The sequence below is a fragment of the Pleurodeles waltl genome, chromosome 11 (genome assembly GCF_031143425.1).
Source record: "Pleurodeles waltl isolate 20211129_DDA chromosome 11, aPleWal1.hap1.20221129, whole genome shotgun sequence".
Lineage (NCBI taxonomy): Eukaryota > Metazoa > Chordata > Amphibia > Caudata > Salamandridae > Pleurodeles > Pleurodeles waltl.
The window spans coordinates 625,518,368-625,543,960 of NC_090450.1; the positions used below are offsets into that span (position 1 = coordinate 625,518,368).

The window sequence follows — 25,593 nt, forward strand, 5'->3', positions numbered from 1 at the left end:
CTTTCCCTTACTCCTCCTGTCCTCCTTGCCTTCCTGAAAGACCCCCCACCATCCCAAATCCAAAAGCCTCCCTGCACTGAATCCTACCCCTTTCTTATCCCCAACATCCCCCATACCCGCTCCCTCCTCACCCCCCACCCTACCCCACACCCCTTTAATCAGCTTTGTGGAGAGCATAGGACTACACAGTCCCAATCAAGATGGAATTGTGTCCCCCTAACTTACCCAAACAATACCTTTAATTGTGCCTTATATCCCACAATATAACATATATCTACATATTAGGAAAAAATAAATAAAAGGAATAAGAAAAGTGAGCACAGCCGTCATCTCCCTTATCCCACGAAAGAGAAAAAATGAACAAATACCTCCTTACATTTGAATATATGAATATCAATCTACCTCCCAGAAGACCCTATAAGGAAGGAGGCAAAAGAGAAGACAGAGGCCCCATCCAGCCAGCCTCAGAGTCCATCCATAAAGTATTTTACTTTTACTTCAGACATGAAGTAATGAGTCTTGCCATCAACAATCACCTTTAGTTTGGCAGGATTCATCAGATAGACCTGAGCCCCTTTATTCTGCAGGGGCAGAATTAGTTGACGAAGTCTACATCTCTTTTCCACAGTTGTATGACAAAAATCAGGTCTAACAAAAAATCACTTCCCTGACGGTCCGCTTGCTATCTGGGCGAGCTAGATCCTATACAGCCTGTCTTGCCTGAAAGTTCAGGAGAGAGATCAGCATAGCCCTAGTTTGGTATCTCCTATAGTTGATTTGGCTCTAATGTTGAAAGGAAAACGATGTGCCCTCTGAACTTCTCTCTTCCAGTCCCACTGAGTCAGGTCAGGAAAAGCCTCCTTAAACAGGGCCACAATTAACCCGCGTGGGTCAGTTCCCTCATCCCCTTCCGGTATACCCAGTGCTCGTAGGTTATTACACCTAAGCCTGTCTTCTAAATCTATCAGTTTCCATTGGGCGTTTTCGAGTTTTGTTTCCATTGAGTCCCCGACTGCTCTCTGCGATACAGCACCATCTTCCAGTTTGGACATTCGACTCTCTGCCTCCCCTATGCGTGTTGCAAACTCGGAACATGTTCTTGCCACCCAGTAGATTTGTGTCTGCATTTTACGGCAGGCTAGCAGGGATATTCTGCTCTCAGTCTTCAACTCTTCTCAGTGTTCCGTAATACTTTGAATGAGAATGGTTCCAAGGAGACTAAACTGGGTTGTGTTTCAATATTAGAAAGCATGACTGAACCTTCTTCGAGCTAGGTATTTGTGTAATCCCACTAGTTTCCCTAGGTATATGCGAGTGCATGACTGGACCAGGCTGTGTGTTAAATTTCTCTGCTTCTTCCTTACTGTAGTAACTTTGTCACTCTGTAATTGCTCATGTGCCGAGCCAAGAGAGGATAGCTCAGAAACCAGTTCTGAAGAGATCTCCCCTGTCTCTGAGTGTGACCTCTCATTACTTGTCCAGATAGACTGATCTGAGAGAGAAAATAATTTATCGCTCTGGCCCTGATTCTTGTCCTTGTCGCGAGCTGCCATAAACATCAGATTTTCTCCTTTAGCTTGCTTTAAACTGCTCAATGTTTCCTGAGCCATAATTTGGCCCCTTCACCATTTCTATCAAGGGACTGATGTGAGCCTTTGTTGCGTAATAGCAACTCTTCACCTTTAGCACACCCAATATTCAAGGTATCTGTAGAATGATCTAAAAGTGAGGGGGTAGAGCAGTCATTCACCAGCAGTGGAGTCCTACACAGTGCTTTATTGTCCCAGCTCTCACCTTCATTCTCTACTTGAGATTCAGGTAAATCAGCTTCAATCATTAGTCCCCCCTTTGCTCTGTATTAGGTGGGCTCACCACCCCTGCTCCGCTCTAAACTCCGTCTCGGGATTTCCTCTCTAAAAATTTGTCAAGCGGCGCAGTCTTTAATTTAACATTTACCTACTCAGGGGTTCCCCGTTTGACTTCGTGCTGCAATTTGATTTTGTCTTAGGCGCCAGATCAGTGTATATCGCTCAACTTGGTCTGTTTGTCCCATACTGCGGGAAGCGCTGTCTTCATTCCCTTCAGCAGCATCCGTCCAATGCTTGGCCCCATATAAGCACTGCTACAATGTGTCAGCCGCGCTGGATGACCGATGAAACAGTGTATCCGTATAACGGTGATACACAGCGGCGGGCGCCTACGACCTTCCCCGCAGCAAATGTCAAGCTCACCCACAAGGCGCATTCCTCAAGTAAAATCACAGAGATTAGGGATTAAGAGATCCACGGCTACATGTTTGGGATCTGTCAGGGAGAACCACAAACAGCCGTCTCACAATGCCACCATCTTGCGCCTCCTGTCATAAAGATTTTGAATGTGCTAAATTGTTAGAAAAGGGGCTTAAGATCCCTGGTATTTTGATTTGTAGAGCTAATACAAATTTGAATAAAGAAGAAAAAATCATTTATCTTCATTAGTGTATAAAGTACACATTGAAGGTGACTGGATATATACAGCTGGCTATAATGGAATGGTTTATTTTATGAAGATTGTGGAAATTAATGTTATTAGGAGATTAATTTGTTGAGTTTTATTTATTTTATTTTATGCATTGTATATAGGGGTGGGCAGCGGAGTTACCTAAAAACTCTGATATTCTGCTGGGTTCCATGAGCGGGTGGAATTCAGGCATTTCCAGGTGCTCTCACTGAATTTTAGCACCAGGATCTTCTTCCACATTCTAAAATCAGCACAAACAGCACCAAGCGGCATGCAGGAAGTTGTGGCTTCTTTCCCCCAGTCGAGTAGATTTCCTACTCGAGCGGCCGCTTTCTCAGCGCGAGAGATCGGGACCAGCCGCGACCACCCATGTTGAGAAATCTAGCACCTGAAAATCTCACTAGGAGACGCAAATTCTCACTCACCAACTTAACTTTGGTTAGCTGCATGTAAGGAAAAAATGATGCCATGTGTCCATTGGTGGATTTTTGCCAGATCTCCCCACTTCAAGCGGAACACGGACTGGGCAAAAAATTTGCAAACTCCACCAGCAGAGTTGAATTTGTCACCCCCCCCCTATTATACATGTATTTTTCTGTATATAAGTCTTAGTTTTAACTGCCACAAACTAAAAGCCTGATTTAGAGTTTGTCAGATGGGGTTACCCTGTCACAAATGGTGACGCATATCCCATCCACTGAATACCAATTCCATTATATTCTATGGAAATTGTAATAAGGCAGATGGAATGACCGTCATGTTTGTGACACAGCAAACCCTCCACCAAACTCTAAATCAAGGTCTAAATAATTAATAAAATATATTAATAGGAACAATGTATTAGATATCACAATGCGTTATTGGTTAATAATTGGTTACATTTAAGCTTTGTCCCAGCTGGAGCTGGTAAGAACTTTTCAGACCAGCATGCAGTAATTAGAAGTTCCATTAGAAAAATGTGTGATTCAGGCAGTTTTGTTAGTTGGTCAAGAAGTTTGATGGTTCAGTCTGTTATAGTCTTACTCATGATATTATGTAACCATTGCAGCTTTGCCTTTTGCTAGAAGGCCAGAGGACCTTCCTCAATCCATGACTATACATACCTGGTCTACAAAGCCCATCCCAGTATGTGTAACTTTGGTGGCTTCACCTGCTTCACACACATTTAGATAATAATGCAACTGCAACACTACCAATTATGTGAAATGCTCTTTCTATGTTTCAGGTTAGAAGAAAGTTGGATAGTATGGATGACTATAATATTTGCGGCCTTGATGATTGTGGTGTTTTGCTGGGTACGAGTTATCAAATCATGGAAAAACTGCAAGCATATTGTGAAGAAGCAGGGCCAGCGATGTTATAACTTTATAATTAAAGCATGGAAAAGCTGCAGTGGGTCACCAACCAGGAGGAGAAGGACATACCACAGGGAGCCCCCAGAGGTTCGAGTGCAAGAGACTCAGAGTCCCCCCAGCACACCGTTAATGACACCAAATGTGGAAGGTAATAGCATCAGCATCTTTTTAAATATTTTCAAAAAGTTGTTTTGCTGTTTGTTTTCTTCATTTAGTTAATGTAACGACTCAGGGATATATCAAGTTTTATTACCGCGGTTACACTATAGAGCACCAATTTCGATAAATCAGCGCTATTACTGCAAAATTTCATTTTTTTCTGAAGTTGCTTTCTTCCACTTTATCGGACATCAATTCAATCAACAGTTTCTCAAATATATAATAGAAAAAATAAAATGCAGTAGTTGTGCAGATTGTTATAGGGGCTTCTTCACAAATTATTTTAATTATCATACCACTAACATTTGAAATTCAGCACTTTATCAAAGCTTTGATGTATGTAGTGCAAACAAGAGGAAGAAAATATACAGAAGGAGGAAGAAAATATGCTGACAAGAGGAAGGGCACTTGTCTCACTGCATCTTGAGTGCTAATTAATTGGTACTCAGAATTTGCAGTGGAAGCAAATGAGACAGGTAGAGTGGGGCTGTTTTGCCGTTGGAAAAAGTGCTTTTGAAGTGTGGAGGCAGAGCACTTTATGACCTTCTCTGGTTCTGCGCTTGCTCCTCCACTTTGGTGGAGGAGCATCTCCCTCTCACCCCCGCCAGCAGTAGCAGCTACAAAACTTGTAAAATAAAATGATAATAAACTATGTTTATTATCCTTTTATTTTTCTGGGGGGTGGGGCCATGGGGAATGACAGCCATGGAGGGGGAGTGGTGTCCACTCCCCTCGGTGCACATGTGGGTTCGGACGGTCGTCTCAGGACGGTCAAATTAACATACTCATCGAGCTGTCTCTAACCCGATCTGTGTTAACAGCAGGAACATGCTTCCAGTCTGCCTGGGAGGAGTACAAATCGAGGGCACTTGAGCCAATCCTGATGCTGCTCTCATGCTGCCAGTTACATGAGAGCAGTATTAGGATTGGCCGCAGAGAAGGCTGGAAGTGTGTGCCTGCAGTGAACAGTGGAGTCTGAAGAGCTGATGCGGCGATGAAGCAGGTAAGTTTTCTTTTGTGTTGTTATTTAGTGCCCACCCACTCAATATCCTGCCCCCGCCACCGCCCCTCCACTTTGTCACAATATCAGCTGCAGCTGATCTGTTTGCATTCTGAAAAGTTCACACAGTCTTAAAGTCTACACACAACTATTTTTCCATAAAATCACAATTTTGATGATTTAGGGATGAAGGCTATGATAAAGCATTCCTGAAGCATACACATGTAAAAAATTAGTAACTGGGAAGGGATTTCCTACTTTTTAATAAGCAAGTATGCAGAACTATAGATGGACAACATGAACAAGTGGGATGATTTTTACTGAAGGGTTCTGAGTAACATCAAACAGGAAATGTGATCAAAGCTTGGATTTTCTATGTTGTTACTCAAACCCATGAGGTAAAAACATCCCCTTTAGTCATAGTTATCTATCTACAATTTTATATAGTTCATTTCCCTTTCCATCTTCCACCGCCCCTCAGCTGTGCAACCCTTGATAGTGATAGGGGAGCATTAAAAAAGTTTCCAGCTCACCTCCTTCAACCCACTTCCCTGTCTTACACATGATGTCCTGCTGCACAACCATCATTTTTTTCATCATACCTCCGCTACACCACCCAAATTTTGGAAAACCTTCCTGACATCTTTCCCCACTTCCATATCCCTCTCAGAATTTCCTATCTCTCCATCTTCTAAGTATTCTAAAAATGAACTTTCTGTTTGCCACCCACCCCCACCATCCTCAGTATTCACCTTTCCCTTACCCCCCAAAGTAAAACAAAAGTGTCCTACCATCCCACCCCAAACACCTTTCTTTTAAGAACACCTCTCCCACTTTTTGTAGGCTAAAATATAAAAAACATGCATTTACAATAGCAAGGGCTGTACTTTATAAATGAAAGTGTCTCTTCATCATTGATGGGTTTACGCACTCAGTAAGTCATCTTACGTTTACTCTGTCATTAATTTATGCTCTCATCCATCCATTCATGTACCCAATGACTCATTCTTGTATTCGGTCAAGTGAACAACCACAGTAAAAACTCATACAGAAACTCAACAAATCCATGACAAAATTAAAGCAAAAATTAGAAAGAAAAATACTGCCACCCAAATATGGAATATGCTTGTAATCACAAATCAAAATTAAACAGATCAGCGGGTGGCATTCTTGCAAGGGTGTTCTTTATGTAGTGTGTCATTATTTTAAGGTTCCAGCATGGCCGCCAAGTTGAAAACCAAAGTAGTGGAAAGATGAAATAGAAAAAATGATACTCCTGACAATACCATTCTATGACGGTAGCCTGGTTTAGAGGCAGCCTATGGTCAGGATGTGGTGCATTGCAGATAAAATGAGTGGCATGCAAGCAGTCCATTATCACTTTGTGAAGAACTGTAGTATGTTTTCAAAATAAAAAGATGAGAAAGGCAGAAATAAAAAGAGAACCTTTTAGTGTAGAAAAGGGAAAACTAAAGGCTTTGCACTGTGTAATAACAAATGGCCATTAAAAGCCTGTTGCCTTTAACAAACGCTTTTGACCATTGAGTCAGCCTACGCACTTTGTCATACTTTTTCATAATAAACAGCACAAACTTATGGAATTTGATATAACGTTCCCAGTGTGCAATCACTCCTATAGCCTTTATCAGTAGCTTATCTCAGTGATCAACTCAGGTCTACTGCATTGAGCTAAAGATTTCCCGTCCTAAATTAGCCAACAGCCGCACTATCACGCAATATCAAATCTCTACAGTTTTAGAGTTGGCACAAAAAATACTATCGCTTCGAAGATGGCCTAGCAAGGATTACCACAGTGCAAATATTCCCTCTTCACAATTTGTCAGAGATAAGACAAACACGACAAGCCTCGTCTACTGCTGAAATCTGTGAGATTACTTGAACCAAATACCCCCCTGCAGTTTGTAATAGGGAGAAAGAAAAATGCCTCCTTAAATACCTATTGAGTTTAACATATGTTTTTCACAATTATTTTAGAAGACATACTATCTTTGTTATACCTTTTCATAATAAACAGATCGGGACTATGGGGGTCATTCCAACCTTGGCGGTAAAAGGCGCATACCGCTGTCAGAAGACCGCGAACATACCGCCGCGGCCGCGGTAAACCGCCACGGTCATTCTGACCCACAACACGCAAACCGCCAAAATACAGACACCCACAAAAGTCCGCACACCAAAGGCCAGCGAGAAACTGGCGATAACAAAACCGACACTGTCACGCCAACAGAAATACGCCCACACTATCACGACACACGAATCCACGCGGCGGTCTTTCAACCGCGGTATTCCATTGGCGGTACACACCGCCGCGCTCAAAATACACACACACTTACAAAACACAGCCACATTGGACAATTCAAAATACACACACCTGATACACATACAAACAACACTCCCACACACCCAATACATTATAAAACACACACCCACATCACCCACAAACCTCCACTCCTAGAGAATCGGGACCACGCACAGAGAAATAGAGAACCGAGCACCCAGACGCGCATATTACCATCACCCAGCAATATTACCACGCACTTCACACAACACACCAATACACATCACCACACTTAGCACCACACAATCCACCCCACACATCACCCACACCACCCCATGGCACCGCAAAGACACCCCAGGTTTTCTGAGGATGAACTTAGGGTCATGGTGGAGGAAATTGTACGGGTAGAGCCACAGCTCTTCGGAGCACAGGTGCAGCAGATGTCCATTGCCAGGAAGATGGAGCTATGGAGCAGAATAGTCGACAGGGTCAATGCTGTGGGACAGCACCCAAGAAATAGGGATGACATCAGGAAGCGGTGGAACGGCCTACGGGGGAAGGTGCGTTCAACGGTATCCAGGCACAACATCGCGGTTCAGCGGACTTGCGGCGGACCCCCACCTCCTCCCCCAGAATTTACAACATGGGAGGAGCAGGTCTTGGCGATCCTGCATCCTGAGGGCCTCGCAGGAGTATCTGGAGGAATGGACTCTGGTAAGTCTCATCTTCACTACTTCAATTCCCCCACCCCACCAGAATGCCAACTCATACCCCCACCCTCACCCTCACCCTCACCCCCATCACTCCTACTCCTTGCAAATGTCTCACCATCACAACTCACCCATCCCAACACCAAGCCCTGCATGCGACCACAAAGCATGGACACCCAACACCAAAGCATGCCCACTGCACATACCCACCCCCCCCAAACCACCGTCACAAAAGCCCCCACACAGGAATGCAAGCACAGGGGTACACGGGCACCCACCCATTGCACACCATGGCACACACAGATGCAATAATCATGGTTTTATACCCCTGCAGGACCCGAACGCCACGTCACCGTGCAGGAGGGTCCACAAATGTCCACTCCACCCCCAGAAGGGGCCCGCAGTGATGACAGCAGCATCGTCGACATGGATCTAGATGACCAGCCCAGCCCATCGGGGACCTCGGGACAGTCGGTTCCCCTCAGACAGCCACAGGCCACAGCAGACCTTCCCCCCTCTGTGAACACCAGCACAGCACCCACCCAGCGGACCCATACCTCTGTCCCCAGGACACGTCAAGCAGCGGTGTGTCCACCAGTACAGGGCACCCAGGTTAACCCACCACCCCAACAACAACAGGGACCTGGGGGCAATGGTAGTGGGCACACGGTCCAGGGGACAGAGGCCCAGGGAAACAGGGGAACTGGGAGGGCTGCTGTGCAACAGGGGGGGAGACAGGCCCAGGGAACCCACTCTCCACGAGGCCCTCACCTCCATCATGGGAGCGTACCATCATTCCCAGGAGACAATGGCGACGGTACTGGCCAGGTTTCAGGAGACCCAGCGCCTGCAGGAGGACCAGTATTTGGGGTTCAGGGAGGAACTACGATCCATCAGTTCCGCCCTGGGCACCATAGTAGGGGTTCTGAATCTGGTAGTCACCACATTGCGGGACGCTGTTGCACCACAAAGGGCCCCTGACACTAGCATGGACCAAGAACTGCCTACCACCTCTGCCTGCGCTAGTGGACAGGAGGCCCCGCCACAGGAACAACAGGCCACCAGCACCCCACCCCCTGCAGAAGGAGAACCACCCCGCAAGCGGTCCCTGAGATCCAGGAAGAAGACAGAGTAAGATGCCAAGACCCCCGCCAGGAAAGGATACCTCCCTGATTGTCATCCCACTGTCCCACATTGTCACCCTGTCCATCCTTAAACTGCCCATGCTCCACTTTCCACAGGCATTTGGACAATGCACCTGTGATACTAATAGTCTGGACTCTGCCATGGACATTCCTCCACCATCACCCCTCACCAATTTTCAACCACCCACCAATATAGAGCACTGTAATAAACACAGTTATTGCCCAAAACAATCAGGAGTTTGGCTGTGCTATTGAACATATGTATTAGACATTACTGTGCCAAAATGCTTATTTACATTGTGATGCCAACATACCAATGTCACACAGCTGTAGTCCATGGGGAAACAAAGCAGATGTCACACAGTGGGGCCCACATCTCTGAAATCGGAAGGGAAAGTCACAACTCAGTTACCATACATAGGGTGAAAAGGACAGAGAGTAGAGAGGTAGTAGTGTTAAAGTACATGTAGTATGCCGGTGTGTAATCTTACCTGTGTGTCATTGGAAATATTGCTGTATTACTGTGTTCCTGTTGTCTATGTCGTCTTCTTCGCCTTCCTCGTCTTCACTCTCCACAGGCTCCACAGCTGCTACAACACCACCATCTGGACCATCCTCCTGCAGAAAAGGCACCTCGCAAAGCCAGGTTGTGAAGCATACAGCAGGCCACGATGATCTGGCACACCTTCTTTGGTGAGTAGAATAGGGATCCACCTGTCATATGGAGGCAGCGGAACCTGGCCTTCAGGAGGCCGAAGGTCCGCTCGATCACCCTCCTAGTTTGCCCATGGGCCTCATTGTAGAGTTCCTCTGCCCTTGTCCTGGGATTCCTCACTGGGGTCAGTAGCCATGACAGGTTGGGGTAACCAGAGTCACCAATTAGCCACACACGGTGCCTCTGGAGTTGACCCATCACGTAAGGGATGCTGCTATTCCTCATGATGTACGCGTCATGCACTGAGCCAGGGAACTTGGCATTAACATGGGAGATGTACTGGTCTGCCAAACACACCATCTGCACATTCATGGAATGATAACTCTTCCTGTTTCTGTACACCTGTTCACTCCTGTGGGGGGGACTAAAGCCACATGGGTCCCATCAATGGCACCTATGACGTTGGGGATATGTCCAAGGGCATAGAAATCACCCTTCTCTGTAGGCAAATCCCCCACCTCAGGGAAAACGATGTAGCTCCGCATGTGTTTCAGCAGGGCAGACAACACTGTGGACAACACATTGGAAAACATAGGCTGGGACATCCCTGATGATATGGCCACTGTGGTCTGAAATGACCCACTTGCCAGGAAATGGAGCACTGACAGCACCTGCACTTGAGGGGGGATCCCTGTGGGTTGGCGGATAGCTGACATCAGGTCTGGCTCCAGCTGGGCACACAGTTCCTGAATAGTGGCACGGTCAAGCCTATATGTCAGTATGACATGTCTCTCCTCCATTGTCGACAGGTCTACCAGCGGTCTGTACACCGGAGGATGCCTCCATCTCCTCGCATGTCCCAGCGGACGGTGCCTATGAAGGACAACAGCGAGCACAGAGTCAATCAACCCACAGGTACATAACCACAGCTTGCACAGAACACAATTCTCAATGCATAGAATGGCTTGTATGAGTGTTGATGCAAGGCCTAGGTATGTGTGACGCAGTAAAAAGTAAGCCATGTGGGCCCCTGAAATGGCAGCTGCCTGACCTGTAAAGTGCGACAATGGGATTTGAGGTAAATGCGCTGGCGTTGCACACCGTGGCGGTCGCAGATCGCAGCGCAATGCAGCATTGGTTAACATTAAACCCTATGGGTCTCAGGAGCCAATGACGATGTGCGCCGGCGGTCGCGGTATGCACCGCCGCGGATGTGACCGCCATTTTCTATCTGCTTAATCACTCGATACCTGATCTTCGACAGGAGAGGACCTACACTGCAAGTGCTGCTGTGACCTCGGTCTGGTAGAGACAATGGCTCATGCGACTGGGGAAAGGACCCCTGCCTTCACTGCGGAGGAGTTGGAGAAACTTGTGGATGGGGTCCTCCCACAGTATGCGCTACTCTACGGTCCTCCAGACAAACAGGTAAATACACTGGGAGCATGCTTTATGGGCTTTGCCTGTGTTGAGTGGGGTGGATGAATGATGTGGGGGAGGGGAGCAATTGAGGCATGCATCAAACAACGGTGAGAGCATGTGCCACATGGCAAGGGTAGGGATGGGGGGCCATTCACATTGAGGGTGCAGAAGGTGATGACTATTCTTCTCCCCCTGTACATTTCATATAGGTCAGCGCCCACCAGAAGATCGACATTTGGCGTGCCATCGCCAAGGATGTCCGGACCCTGGGGGTCCACCACAGACAGGGCACCCACTGCCGAAAGGAATGGGAGGACATCCGCAGCTGGAGCAGGAAGACGGCGAAGGCTCATCTGGGGATGGCCTCCCAACGTGGGAGGGGTGCCAGTCGGACTTTGACCCCCCTGATGTCCCGGATACTGGCGGTGGCCTACCCCGATTTGGATGGGTGCGTGAGGACATCACAGCAGACACAAGGGGGTGAGTACACTCTCATTCTGGTGACTTTGCGCACAGTGGAGGTGTCTGGGTGGGGGAGGTGGGCTGTGGTTATCCCTAGGCTAGGGCGATTTCTGTAGGCTAGGCCCCTCCGTAAGGCATGGCCCTGTGCCCCCGCCCCCCACCTCTGTAGGGTGCCAAGTACAGCTAATCATGGCCCTGTGTCATCTATGTGTGCAGATGTCGTCCATAGGCTTGTAGGCCATGTCCCACGGATTGAGTAGTCATCCCCAAGTGCGCGGCGTAATGCAGGGGGCTTCTGTGGCTGTCCTGTCCGCAAACGGTGTCGCCAATGCATGCACTCAACATGTCTTTATTCTCCCCCTCCCCCCTTTTTTGTGGTCTTCCTGTTCATGTGTGCATTAGCATCATCAGGTGGAGGAGAAGTGGCATCGGAGCACGAGGGAGCTGCATCCCACATGGCCATGGAGGGCCACGCAATGGACTCCGAATTCACCAGTGGGACGGAGGGCGAGGTGAGCTCCACAGCAGGGACTCGGGCAGACATCAGTGACACCGACTCGTCCTCTGAAGGGAGCTACCTTGTGGTGGCGGCAATATCTGTGCCCCCCGCAACAACAGGTACAGCCGCCCCCCACTGCACCAGCACCGCCCTCCCAGCAGCCCCTCAGTGTTTGGCCCGTGCCCGCTCACCCAGGAAGGTGGGCATCTCCTTCGCCCCAGGCACCTCAGGCCCTGCCCCAGTCACCACTGCTGCCCTCAGTGAGGAGGTCATTGACCTCCTGAGGACGCTCACTGTTGGGCAGTCTACCATGTTGAATGCCATCCAGGGTGTAGAAAGGGAAGTGCACCAGAGTAATGCATACCTGGAGGGCATTCATTCTGGTCAGGCTGCCCTTCAGCGATCATTCCCGACTCTGGCCTCAGCACTGATGGCAGCCATTGTCCCTGTCTCTAGCCTCCCCCCTCCAACTTCCTCCACCCATACCCTATCACCTGTACCTCTGCCTATCCCATACACACCATCAGACCAGCCTGCACACACCTCAACACCCAAGGGAAGCTCAGCCAGACATAAGCACCACACATCACACAGGCATTCACACAAGCAACATCCACATACAGACATACCAACACCCACTGCCTCCACTGTGTCCCCCTCCTCCTCGTCTCCCTCTTCCCTCCCTGTCACGTCTCCACTCACACCTGCATGCACAACATCTTCAGCCACTATGTCCCTCAGCAGCACACACACCAGAACCCCCTGCACACGTGCAGTCACCACCCCCACTGCCATGTACACGTCCCCTGTGTCCTCTCCCAGTATGTCTGTGACCCCCTCTTCCACGATACACAAACGCAGGCAGCCACCCACCCAACAGCCATCCACCTCGCGACAGCCTCCAGCCAAAGCACCTGCACCCAAAGCCACCAGACTTACAACTCCTACAACCACAACCTCTTCCTCCACTCCCATACCCACTACACCTACCCATTCCACTGCTCCTAAAAAGCTTTTCCTGTCTAAACTCAACCTCTTTCCACCAACTCCCCCACCCCGTCCGTGTCATAGGACTACAGTCAGCACCTCAGCCACGACAAAACCGGCCCCTGTCATCACAGTCTGCCATGGACTGTGGAGTGCCCCACCCTCCAGGGCAGCAAGTTTGGTGCGAAGCCAAGGCACGGGAAGCCCACCCCCGGAGAAACATCCAAAGATAGGCAGTGGCCGGCGCGAGAGGGTGAAAACACCAGGGACTAAAACCCCTACCAGGACTCCGGCAGGAAGTGTAGAGACAGCTGGCACACCGCCCAAGGTGGGGAAGGGCCACAGGCGATTAGGGAAGGCTGGGAAGGGCAGCACGCCCGACAACACCGCCATCAGCCCAGCTGGCCAGAAGGGCCCCGCTAGCCTCATTCCAGGTGGGCAGGAGGCCACCATCAGCCCTGGCACAGCTGCCCAGGAGGGCCCCACCTGCCACAGGACAGATGGGCAGGAGGGCCCCACCAGCCACAGGACAGATGGGCAGGAGGGCCCCGCCAGCCACAGGACAGGTGGCAAATGACCTCCCCGCCATGGCCGGAACCGCTGAACTGGGCCCTTCATCTCAAGCACCGCTGAACTGGGCACCGCTGTCTCAAGCACCGCTGAACTGGGCACCGCCGTCTCAAGCACCGCTGAACTGGGCCCTTCATCTCAAGCACCGCTGCACTGGGCCCTTCATCTCAAGCACCGCTGAACTGGGCACCGCCGTCTCAAGCACCGCTGAACTGGGCCCTTTATCTCAAACACCGCTGAACTGGGCCCTTCATCTCAAGCACCGCTGAACTGGGCACCGCCGTCTCAAGCACCGCTGAACTGGGCCCTTCATCTCAAGCACCGCTGAACTGGGCACCGCCGTCTCAAGCACCGCTGAACTGGGCACCGCCGTCTCAAGCACCGCTGAACTGGGCCCTTCATCTCAAGCACCGCTGAACTGGGCCCTTCATCTCAAGCACCGTTGCACTGGCCACTCCATCGCAGGCACCGCTGGCCCATGAGCGGCAGGGGCTGGCCCGCATCTGTGTCGGGCAGGGCTGCACGAGGCACTCTGGGCATCAAGTCCCCTCCAGAACCAGTGGAGACTGTTATCCACTTGTGAGACTGTGGCTTTGCACTACCCAGGATGGAACAGTGGGCAGCCCACCCACTGTCTGGACTTGTGAGACTGTGGCTTTGCACTCCCCAGGATTGAACAGTGGGCAGCCCACCCACTGTCTGGACTTGTGAGACTGTGGCTTTGCACTCCCCAGGATTGAACAGTGGGCAGCCCACCCACTGTCTGGACTTGTGAGACTGTGGCTTTGCACTCCCCAGGATTGAACAGTGGCCATGGAGGCCCCTCGTGGATCTGGCGTTGTGCACTCATCTGGCTGAGGTACCCCCCCTTCCCTCCCCCCTGAGGTGCCTCTAGTTTTGCTATCTGATGCCCCTGCAGTGTTCTCTCCGTTGGAGTCAGGTATCCTGTGTGGGCTTTGTCCATGTGATTTGGGTCCAGTGGTCCACGAACAATGCCTGCTACTATGCTCAGACTTGTACATTTCTGTATATGAGAGTTTTTGATGTGTATATATATTTATTTGGCATTATTGCAATATATTCCAATGTTTAGAATCATTTCCTTTTGTATTTGTATTCTTACGGAGGGTTTGGGGGGTGTAACTCTGATGTGTTGCTATGCATTGATGTGTGTGTTGTAGTGGGTGAGGGTGAGGGTGGGTGTGTCGCGTATGTGTGTACCCGTAATATTTTCCCCTCCACCCTCCCCTGTGTCGTAGGTGTAGTACTCACCGTTGTCTTCTGCACCGGCGTTCGTGCTCCTGGTAGAGGACCAGGAAGACTATCGCTGGAAGTATGTGGAGTTCGGGTTCCATGCTGTCCTGATTCCTCGTGGGGTGTATGGCGGTGAGCGTTTTCCCTTTGAAATGGCTGTTTCCGCCGTGTTTTTATCGGCGGGCTACCGCCCTGGAAAAGGTGGCGAATTGGTAGGTTGTGATACTGTGGGCGGTACATTGTCTCCCGCCTGTCTGTTGGCGGGGACCACCGCGCTGTTTGTTTGTACCGCCGTGGCGGGCGGTGTGTTAATGTGGCGGTCTCTGTTGGCGGTTTCCGCCAGGGTCGGAATTCCATTTTTTTTCCCCGCCAGCCTGTTGGCGGTTTTGCCGCTGCTTTAACACTGACCGCCAGGGTTGGAATGACCACCTATATCTATGTTGGCTTGGCACCAAAACAGTCTTGATTTATTGAGCATGTGCTTTCCCTCAAGGCACAGTTCAAACGAGCGTTCATGTCAGTGGGAGCATACACCTTCTGCCCAGTCAAATGCAGTCCTCAAGGGAATCAACATGTGGGCACAGCCAAATCCCATCTCTCAGTAATATTTCTGAAAACCCTTTTTCTGACGCTCATATAAAATTTGTTGACGGGTTTGCTATTAAGCCAGACAATTATTTTCAGATTCCAAACGCTTTCACCCATCACCCTGTGTACCTTCCTACCTCCGGTTACGCCAAATCCGTGCTCTATCCTCTCCGTGGTCCAGAAAGCCGGTGTTGCACTGACAGCTATGCCAGCACAAGTCTCCGTTCTTGTCAGCAAAGGTCAACAGATTGCAGCAGCGGACAGGGCATGTCATGGCTGACAGAGGAATAGTGCAGTCCTTGTCAGCAGGAGAAGTTGGGCGAGACTGCCAGCTGCCATTTCACCAACTTGCCCAGGTCTTTGGATACCTGGGCGAGGTACAGGAACAAAGGGGAAGACATTCCCTCCCTTTAGATTTCACAGTAGTGTGAACCATTTGTTTTCTACTGTTGATACGTCATAGCAGTAATATAAAAGTTTTCCTTAAACAATATTAACCATTTATCACACTTTTCATAAGCTTATCAGGTTTCTTTATTCCCTTTCAAACAGTTACTGCTATTGTGCATTATGTGAAAATTCAATCGTCTTTCATTTGGCAAACATACAACGGAATGGTGCGCGTGTGACATCTGAAAAGGAATAATACATGTATAATCCTATGCATGCAAAGGCAATTCACCACAGATTGTAGACATGTACCTGTATCATCATGCCTGCCCCTTTGACCCACTTCCCCCCGCTCACTTCTATCCCCACTCTCGTTCCCGTTAGCGCCCAGCTGACTATAGTGAGTACCTGCACTACCACCAATTTAAGCACTGATTATTCGGCCGAATGGCTGTAGAATGGGACAGAGGATGAGTTGAAAGGAGAATCTGGCATGTGTTGGTTTTCTTAGCTGAGAGTGAAGTAGGAAAAGGCAACGAGAGTCCCCAAACTCACATTGCAATGAATTTGAGGCGATATAAGGGTCAATTAGTATGCCACGTCTAAGTGAGAGCGGATGGGCTTTAAGTATTAGCATAGGACGGAGCCACCTGAACTGTGCGAACGCTAGGGTGACCACCTGTGCGTAAATTTCACAGACCGCACATAATTTCGCCCTGCTGTCCGTTGTCCGGGATTAAAGGCTTAACGGACTGCATTTGTCGTAATTTTAGCCTTTCACCTAAAGGACAAGGGACAACAGGGCGAAATTAGGAGCAGATCAGTTTCCCCAGCTGGACTGAAAGGCAGGGAGTCTCCTGTGCTCTGAGGGAGGGAGGGGCAGACAGATAAGAATAGGCCTTCTTGCCAGGGTGTCTCCTTCCTAAAGAAATGCAAATGTGCACAACTGCTAAATCTGCAAATGTAAAGGGGCTTGAAAACCTGCATTGACTTTAATCAAAGGAGTCACTTGAAGCTTTCTGATGGAAAATATATTTTCTTTTAGAGAGGTACTGTAAGGTGTGTTCCAAGGTGAGCTGTGGAGTGTATGGTTTTATTGGACTGTTATAAAAAAAAATTAGTACTAGTTATAAACTATATATTATTCAAATCTGTATTTGAGAACCACTTTTTTTAATTTAACCAAATTGTATTTGCGCATTTTGTAGCAGCCTATATGATGATGTAATAGTATTTATATAGCGCTTACTACCCCTGACGAGGTGTCAAATTCATGTTTAAAATAAGACTTACACATTCATAGTTCTTTCAGGGAACTCAGTACCTCATAGTACTAGCAAATATTGGCAAAGCCAATAGGTCTCATCTACGCAAGAGTTATTGGCTTTGTCAATGTGTTTTATCCATGTTATACACCAGAGTGGCTGCTGTTCATGGATAAAAGTTAGTGGCATAGTGGTGTGAAGTGGAGTAGAGTGGCATAGGAGCAGTGGCATAGAGCCCAGTGGTGCAGAGTACAGTGCAGTGGGGTACAGTGCAGTTGTTTAGAGGCATTGGTGTAGAATGCAGTGGTTTAGAGTGCAGTGGCATGGGGCAGAGTAGAGTGGCATAGAGTGCAGTTGCATACAATAGAGTGGCAAGGAGTGCAGTAGTGTAGAATCGTGCAGTGGCATAGAGTGCAGACTAGACTCGCGTGGTAGAGAGTGCAGTGGCGTAGAGTGGAGTTGTATAGAGTGGTGTAGTGCAGAGTAGAGGATCATGCTGTAGAGTGCAGTTGTGTAGAGAGGTGGGATGCAGAGTAGACTGGCATAGAGTGCAGTGGCGTAGAATGCAGTAGTACAGAGTGGATTGGTGTACAGTACAGTGACGGAGAGTGTAATCTTGCAGAGTAGAGTAGAGTGCCACAGAGTGCAGTGGAATAGATTGTATTGGTGCAGAATGTAGTAGTACAGAGTAGAGTAGAGTAGTGTAGAGTATAGTGGCAGCCAGTGCAGTGTTGCAGAGCAGTGTGTCAGCGTGCAGTGGCGTAGAGTTCATTGAATTAGAGCGCAGTGGTCAGAGTGGCATAGAGTGCAGTGGTGTACAATAGATTGTTTCAGAGTAGAGTGCAATTGCACAGAGTGGAGAGGTGCAGGGTAGAGTGCAGTGGCACAGAGTGCAGTGGCATAAACTAGATTGTTTCACCGTAGAGTGAAGTGGCTTAGAGTGGAGAGGTGCAGGGTAGAGTGGAGTTGCGTAGAGTGGCATAGAGTGTGATGGCATAGAGTAAAGTGGTGTTGAGTGCCATGGCATAGAGTGCAGAGTAGATTAGAGTGATGTACAGTGCATTGATGTAGAGTGCAGGGGCATAGAGTTGAGTGTTACAGAGTAAAGTGCACAAGTATAAAGTGTGTTAGTTTAGTGTGCAGTGGTGTACAATGCAGTGTTGCAGAGTGGCATAGAGTGGAGTTGTGAGAACTAGATGGGCGTTGCCTAGACTGGAGTGGTATAGCGTGCAGTGGTGTAGAGAGGCGTAAAGTGCATTGGCATAGAGTAGAGTGGTGCAGAGTAGAGTAGAGAGGCATTGTGTGAAGTAGCATAGAGTGAAGTGGCATAATGTGGAGTGGTTCAGAATGGAGAAGAGTGCAGTGGCATGGAGTGGTGTAAAGTGGAGTGATGCAGAGTAGGGTGCAGTGGTGTGGAGTGGCGCAGAGCAGAGTGGAGTATGCATGGTGTGGTAGCACACTGCCATTACAGACAACATATTTTTGAGTGAAATGACCATTACATTTGCACAGACAGACAATTTTTCAAATCAGACTATACTGTGCACAGATGATGATATGTGCAAATTGCATCACCTCATGCAATGATTTGTTTTAATCATATAAAGGTATTTGTTTCCAGCACAGTTCAGAATGAACAAAATGTGCTTAATTTGTACTCCTAATTCTGATATATTCTGAAGTTTATTTAAATGTTGTCATGTGATAGAAAAAACTCTTTCCTAACCCCACTTACATCAAGACTGTCACATAAATCCTCTAACTTTGAGGTCAGAGAAAGAAAAGTAAACACTATGGCCCTCATTAACACATTGGCGGTAACTGTGGCCCACCGCCACGGCGACGGCCACCAACATACCGTCGCTGTGGCTACCAGCCGCCCACCCGCATTATGACCCTTGACGGAATTCTGCCAGAATGCTGGCGGAATACCACCGACAGACACTGTGGCGAATGGCGGTAAGATGGCGCTGCTGTCAGCAGCAGCACCACACCAGCAAAACACTGCCTACCATATCATTAGCAATGATACGGCCTGGCGGTGCTTAGCTGGCGGACGCTGCTGCTGACAGCAACGCCACGTCCCGTCTCCAGCCGGAGGACCCCCTGCACGCAGGTAAGTCGGGTGCTCCGAGGGGGGCCGTGGCGTGGCCGACCAGCAAGATGGCTGCCACACCGTGAGGCTTTGCTCGACAGGGGAATAAATCCTCCCGCTTCTCCTGATGAGCAGCCGCCAGATCCCGGGGTCGCATTGAGAGCGGCGCGGGGAAGCTTTAGGAGGCTGGAGGTAGCGGCACAGCACCGTTCGGATGGCGGAAGGTGAGCCAGCCTACCCGGCATCTTCAGCCGGGCCTAGCTGGGCTCGATGGAGCGTGGGCCTCGGCTGAGGAGGCGGGCTGGGCTGATGGAGGCGCGTTCTCCTGAGTTGCACGGGGGAGCGACCCCTTGATTTATTGGGCCTGTATATGCTCCAGCAGCTGGGGGTGGGGGGCTTTGGAGGCGACTCCCCCCCTCCTTCCTGTTGGCACGAACATTTGTGGCCTGATTTCTTTCCCCTGCGGGCCCGTTCAGCGGCTGGGGCAGACCGGGGGCGCCTGCAGGGGTATGGGCCCCTTGTGGTGCAGGAGGTCGGCCTCTCCGATGTGCATCTTTCGTGCTTGGGTGCTTTTTGGAGCTTGCTGCTGCTTGAGACCGCGGGTGTGGCTCTCCCCCCCCCCTTTTTTCATCCTGTGTGGTGAGTTGGTGGCTGCTTAGAGAGATATGATCCGGCGCCTTGGCCTGGATGGGGACCCGGCTACAAATGATTGGCAAGGACTGATCGGCAGCGGGATTCGTGCCGCGTGGCCCCGCAGAGCAGTGGACTTGTCACCCAGGGCTGCTGCTGTGGACTCCTGTGGCTGGGTCTGGACTTGTGGCTCTGGTTGCAGGATCAGCCTGGGGGCCTGTGGCTTGGTTCCCTACTTCAGGCTTGGACCGGACGGGACCGGTGAATCGGTGTACGTACCTGTGTGGTGTTCTTGTCCTGGGTGGCCCTGCCTGACGGACGACCAGTGCGGGTGTGGCATAGTGCACTTAATTGTCGCTAACCCGGGATACTGCGCAGAGGATGGGGAAGGCCGACCATAAGCAGCGGTGGTGCCGGACACTCTGCAGACGACTCCCCACCTGAGGAGGGGCTTCTGCTACCTCTGTAAAGGCTATGTTTTTAGATCTCAAGCATAGCCTGGCTGGTATCGATGCTAAGCTTGACCATTTGACCAAGCAGATGGATTGTTTAAAGGAATGGGTGGATGGTCACGATACTCGTTTTGAGCAGCTGGAATCCCGCACCTCGGACTTGGAGGATGGACGCCGGAGAACAGTTGCTGCGCATGGAACATGTGCTGGAAGTGATGCGCAACAAGAACGTGGATCTGGAGGCCTGGTCCCGCCACAATAACATTTGCATTCTTGGCCTTCCCGAGTCGACGGATATGGGCCATATGGAGAACTATATCGAGACTATGTTGTCTGAGCTATTTCCCGGTGAACTCTCCCAGGTATTGGTGGTGGAGAGGGCCCACAGGTCCCTGGGTCCTCGGCTGCCACCGGGAACTCCACTGCGCCCTATCGTTGTTCGTTTGCTGAACTATTGTGACAGGGACACCCTACTTAGAGTGGCCAGAGAGCGTAGACCTGTGATTTATAACAACACTGAGCTTAACTTTTTTACTGACTATACTCTTGGGGTGCAGGCTGCCCGTAGGGCTTTCCTGCCAGTAAAGCGCACTCTAAGTCAGACGGAGGCCAAATACTCCCTCATTTATCCAGCTAAACTACGAGTGCAGCATAAGGGCAAGTTGCATTTCTTCACTGATCCGAAATTGGCCGCTAAGTTCGCAAAATCGGTTCCCAAAACAGCACTGTCGGAGGGTTGGAGGGATTCTGGTGGAGAGAGAGGTGCCCTGAGTGACAATGACTAAATGGTTTTGCTGCGCCGGGGCGATGATAGCCCTGCTCGCTGCCTTATTACTAGTACACTGGTTATTGTTTCGAATATGTAAGATGACTGCTCTATTGTACTTTTTGCATTGTGAGTTCCCCTGCCTCTCATCCCGAATGGGATGGTGTTTTGGATGGCCTGTTCCACACCCCTCTGGATGAGTCCTTTGATACTGCTTAATACTGTTGTTTGGAATGTGTATTTGGGTATAGGTAGGATTGCAGCACAGACCCATTTGGGGGTCAGCGTGGGTGGGGGGTTGGGTTGTTCTGGTTTTCTGTATGCTTTCTGTATCTTTCTTTCTTTGTATTTGCTCCACTTTCTGCATGCTGTCGAAGCCTGGATTTTGATGGTGCTGAAGGTTATGTAGATGGATGACTGTTTGGAATGGCGAGGAATAGCGTGACGCCTGTGCGCTGCCTAACTTGGAATGTACGTGGGCTGAATGACGGGCACAAGATGAGACTGCTGTCTGCCTATATGCAGCGTCATGCAATTGACATTTGCATGTTGCAGGAGACCCACCTGGTTGTGGCCACCCAAAATAGGATAAAGGCCGGATGCATTGGAGAGTGTCATGCTGCGATGTATTTGCACTATGCTAGAGGTGTGGCGATTCTGATTAGGAAAGGGCTACAGTGGCGCACCAAAAAGACGCTTTTGGATCCGACTGGTCGATACATCATGCTGCGCTGCATACTGACCACCCTGATTTTTTCTGGGAGGTGGGTCGGCTGATTGACTCGTTCGGCTCTGGGACCTTGCTGTGGGAGGGGATTTTAATGTGATATTGGATCCTGTGGCAGATCGTGAGAGTGTAGCTTTGCTGCAACATGTGGGGACTGCTAGGGCTCTTTTGCATGTGATGTCTGAGAGTGCGCTGGTAGACATATGGAGGGTGAAGCAAGGTGCTGATAGGGAGAGCACCTGTGTCAATTATGCTCATAACAGCTGGTCCCGTATTGACAGATGGCTTGGTACCAGGGATGTTGAGCTTTGGACGCGGTCGGTTGAGCATATGGCACGCACTTTGTCGGACCATTCTCCAGTTCTGCCAGGGCTGGCTATACTAGGAGGCCCCTCACGGGCAATGATGTGGAGACTTCCTCATGGCGCTGTTAGAGTTCAAGTATTCTGAAATTAGACCTGTGACGCCATCCAGCATTAGTTTGCTGCGAATCAGGGGTCGGTGGCTTCTGCTGGGATGGTGGGGGAGGCTTTTAAGATGGTGATTCGTGGCATTTGCCTCTCTAAGCAGCATGGAGTGCTGACGGTGCTAAGGAGGGAGTTGGCGGAGTTGGAGGCCCAGCTTGTTGATCTGGAAAAACGCTTAGCGGCGGATTGGTCGGGTGCTACTCTTGCCACCCTGAGAAGTAAGATGACATAGTATGAGGAGACTGTGCTGCGAGAAGTTTGTTTCTTGGGGAGGCGTACTGTGGTGAGAAGATACGGAGAGGGGGAGAGAGCTGGTCGTACACTAGCGGGCATGCTCCGTAAGCCATGGGCAAGTAATTATATTGTAGATTTGTCAGATTCAGCCGGTGATCGTCACACTGGCACTGATGAGATTAAACGTGTTCTCACTAATTTCTATGCGGATCTGTATGTAGAACCTCTTGGGGTGGACTCAGCGGCGCCTGCTGATTATTTGGAGAATATCAGTTTGTTGTGGTTTGAGAATTCACATCGGTTATATCTAGATGCCCCCTTCTTGGTGGACGATGAGGTTCAGGCAATCCGCAGCTTGCCGGGTGATAAAGCACCTGGGCTGGACGGCTTAACATTGTCCTTCTGTAAGGAATATGCTGATATCCTTGCGCCGCATCTCCTGGAGGTTTATACGGAAGCGTTGGATGCCGCGGTTCTTCCTGCTTCACTGCGAGAGGCCCCCATTGTGACTATTTTAAAGCCCGGGAAAGATCTGTGCAGCTGTGACTCCTACCGCCCTCTTTCATTAATCAACATAGATAATAAGATTCTGGCAAAGCTAATTGCTGTGCGCTTACAGCCTTTACTCCCCTGGTGCTGCCGGACCAATCTGGCTTTCTACCTGGCGATTCCACCTTGCACAATCTCCGTACCTACTTTGCGGTCTATGGTGCGATCGACCTTGATGACCGCGCGGCGGCGGTGTTCTTAGATGCTACCAAGGCCTTTGACTCCCTTGTGTGGCAGTACATGTTTGCCCTGCTGGCTCGGGCGGGTCTGAGTTCAAGGTTTATCCAATTGATTAGCTTGCTGTATTCAAGACCTTCTGCCAGGAGAGTGAATGGGACCATTTCTGATCCCTTTCTGATATCTAGAGGCACTCTCCCGGGCTGCCTACTGTCTCCGTTGCTTTTTGCAATAGCGATGGAGCCGCTGGCTGCTCGTTTGAGGCAACATCACAATCATCGAGGATTGGCATTTCGGCAGCGGCCAATACTAATTTTTCTGTATGCGGGTGACATTGCTCTGTATGTCCGAGATCCGCAGCGCCATCTTGATGTTCTGCTAGATGAAATATTGAGTTTTGGACGGCTCTCTGGGATTACTGTCAACTGGTCCAAGTGGGTCATGTTGGCTCTGTCTGCGGCTACAACACAGTTCCCCTCTGAATATCCAATTGGCTGGGCTTATGGCCTGATGCAGTATTTAAGCGTCTGGCTGAGCCGGGACATCACTACGCTTTGGTCAGCGAATTATGGCAGAGCTCTTGCGTGGTTGGAAGAGAAGGTGTAGATGTGGCGCTCGCTGCTGTCGTCATTGACGGGTCGCATTGCAATAGCCAAGATGGTTATCCTGCCAAAGTTTCTATATCTGTTTATAAACCTACCCCTTGTTCTCACTGTGAGTTTTTTTAAAAGGCTTATGTCTGCTCTGGTGAAGTTAGTCTGGGTGGGTTAACATCCCAGAATCTCGTTGGAGAGATTGACACTTCTGTTCGAGATGGGAGGCTTGGCTGCCCCGGATTTAGAGCTTTATTGCGCATTTCTGGCTGTATCCTGCACGGTATCTGCCACATTTGGCACCTGAAAGTGACGTTATATGGCCTAATAGACTGCCGCGGGTGCTGGGGAGCCCGGTTGGGCCCAGGCCGCGTGGGGTTAATACTGTGTTTTGCACAGCGAGAGCTTGGACTGCGCTGTTGCGGCATGCTAAAGTGTGTGAGCTATTTGCCCCTGCAATGCCAGTTTTGGATGTTGCAGACGGGCAGCTGGCGGAAGATGCCCATGTGCATGAGTTTCTCCGTGAGTCTGCTTTGACCACCTTAGGTTCTTGGTTTTCTGATGGGCTGGTCATCTTGTCTGGGGTGGCGCTCGGTGATGAGCGTGATACTGCGATGAACCGTCTATATGTGCTTAGAATAGGTTCTATGCTCCGCTGGCACTATCCATGTTTCCCTGCGATGTCACCTGTGTGCCGAGCACTGGAGCTCTTGTATCGGGTGCGTTCCCCGCGCAGGCTTATTGGTTGTATGCAGAGTGAGACGCCTCAGACTGGGATGAGGATGAGAGTACGCTTTGAAGCGGACATCGAGGAGGCCATCTCTGACGAGGTGTGGAGTAGATGCTGTACGCATTTGAGAGAGCTGTTCCCTAATTATAGACTGCGCCTAATTCATTTAAAGTTTTTGCATCAGCTGTATCATACGCCCTGCAGCTTGAGACGCATGGGTTTGCGTGCTGATGCGCGTTGTGTGCGATGTGGGGCCCCTGATGTGGACTTTCTGCACCTCGCTTGGAGCTGTGCCGGGATGCGTGAATACTGGACAGAGGTGTTGCGCATCATTGAGGAGATGACTGATACTGAGCTGCTGCACACTCCTAAGCTGATAGGGCTGCTGTTGTTGCTGGCCAAGCGAAGTGTTGCTATGTGCTGGGTACATGGCAGAACTCCCCGGTGTCGTGAGTGGGTGCAGGATGCTTCATTCTGTCAAGAGCAGCTGATGATATACTGGGAGCTTATGCCTGAGGGCTCGTGTCCGAAAGACATATGGGGCCCACTACAATTTTGACCCTTTGCCCTGAATTTCTGTCCTGAATTTTGACCCTTTGTCCTGAATTTTTTACAGTCCTGTCCAGAATTTGCCTCAATGCCAGGTGGTCACCCTAGCGAACGCAATTTATTTTTCCTCTTTATTTTACATGATTTCTTACGTCAGTGTAATGTGTGTCTATTCTAATTATCTGCGGTAACAAATGTAGGGAGAAAGGATTGGAAGAGATTTGCTTGAGGTAACAAGAGTGCGTTGTGGCCTGACATGTGTGGCAATGGTTGAACAGAACAGCTTGGAAAAAGGCTAGCATGCCTTTTTGACTGATATAAGATGTTTTATTGAGTTGGAGTAGACTGACTGACCTGGGATTAGT

The 25,593-nt window shown here is 49.7% G+C and overlaps 1 protein-coding gene across 1 annotated transcript in view; it reads left to right on the forward strand.

Annotated features, from left to right (window-relative positions):
- LOC138265937 (CD5 antigen-like) overlaps window positions 1–25,593 on the forward strand; it is a 643,904-nt gene that overhangs the window by 586,429 nt on the left and 31,882 nt on the right. Inside the window, exon 7 of the mRNA XM_069214135.1 lies at window positions 3,725–4,002. Within this exon, the coding sequence (XP_069070236.1) occupies window positions 3,725–4,002 (278 nt within the window). The remainder of the gene's footprint in view (window positions 1–3,724; window positions 4,003–25,593) is intronic.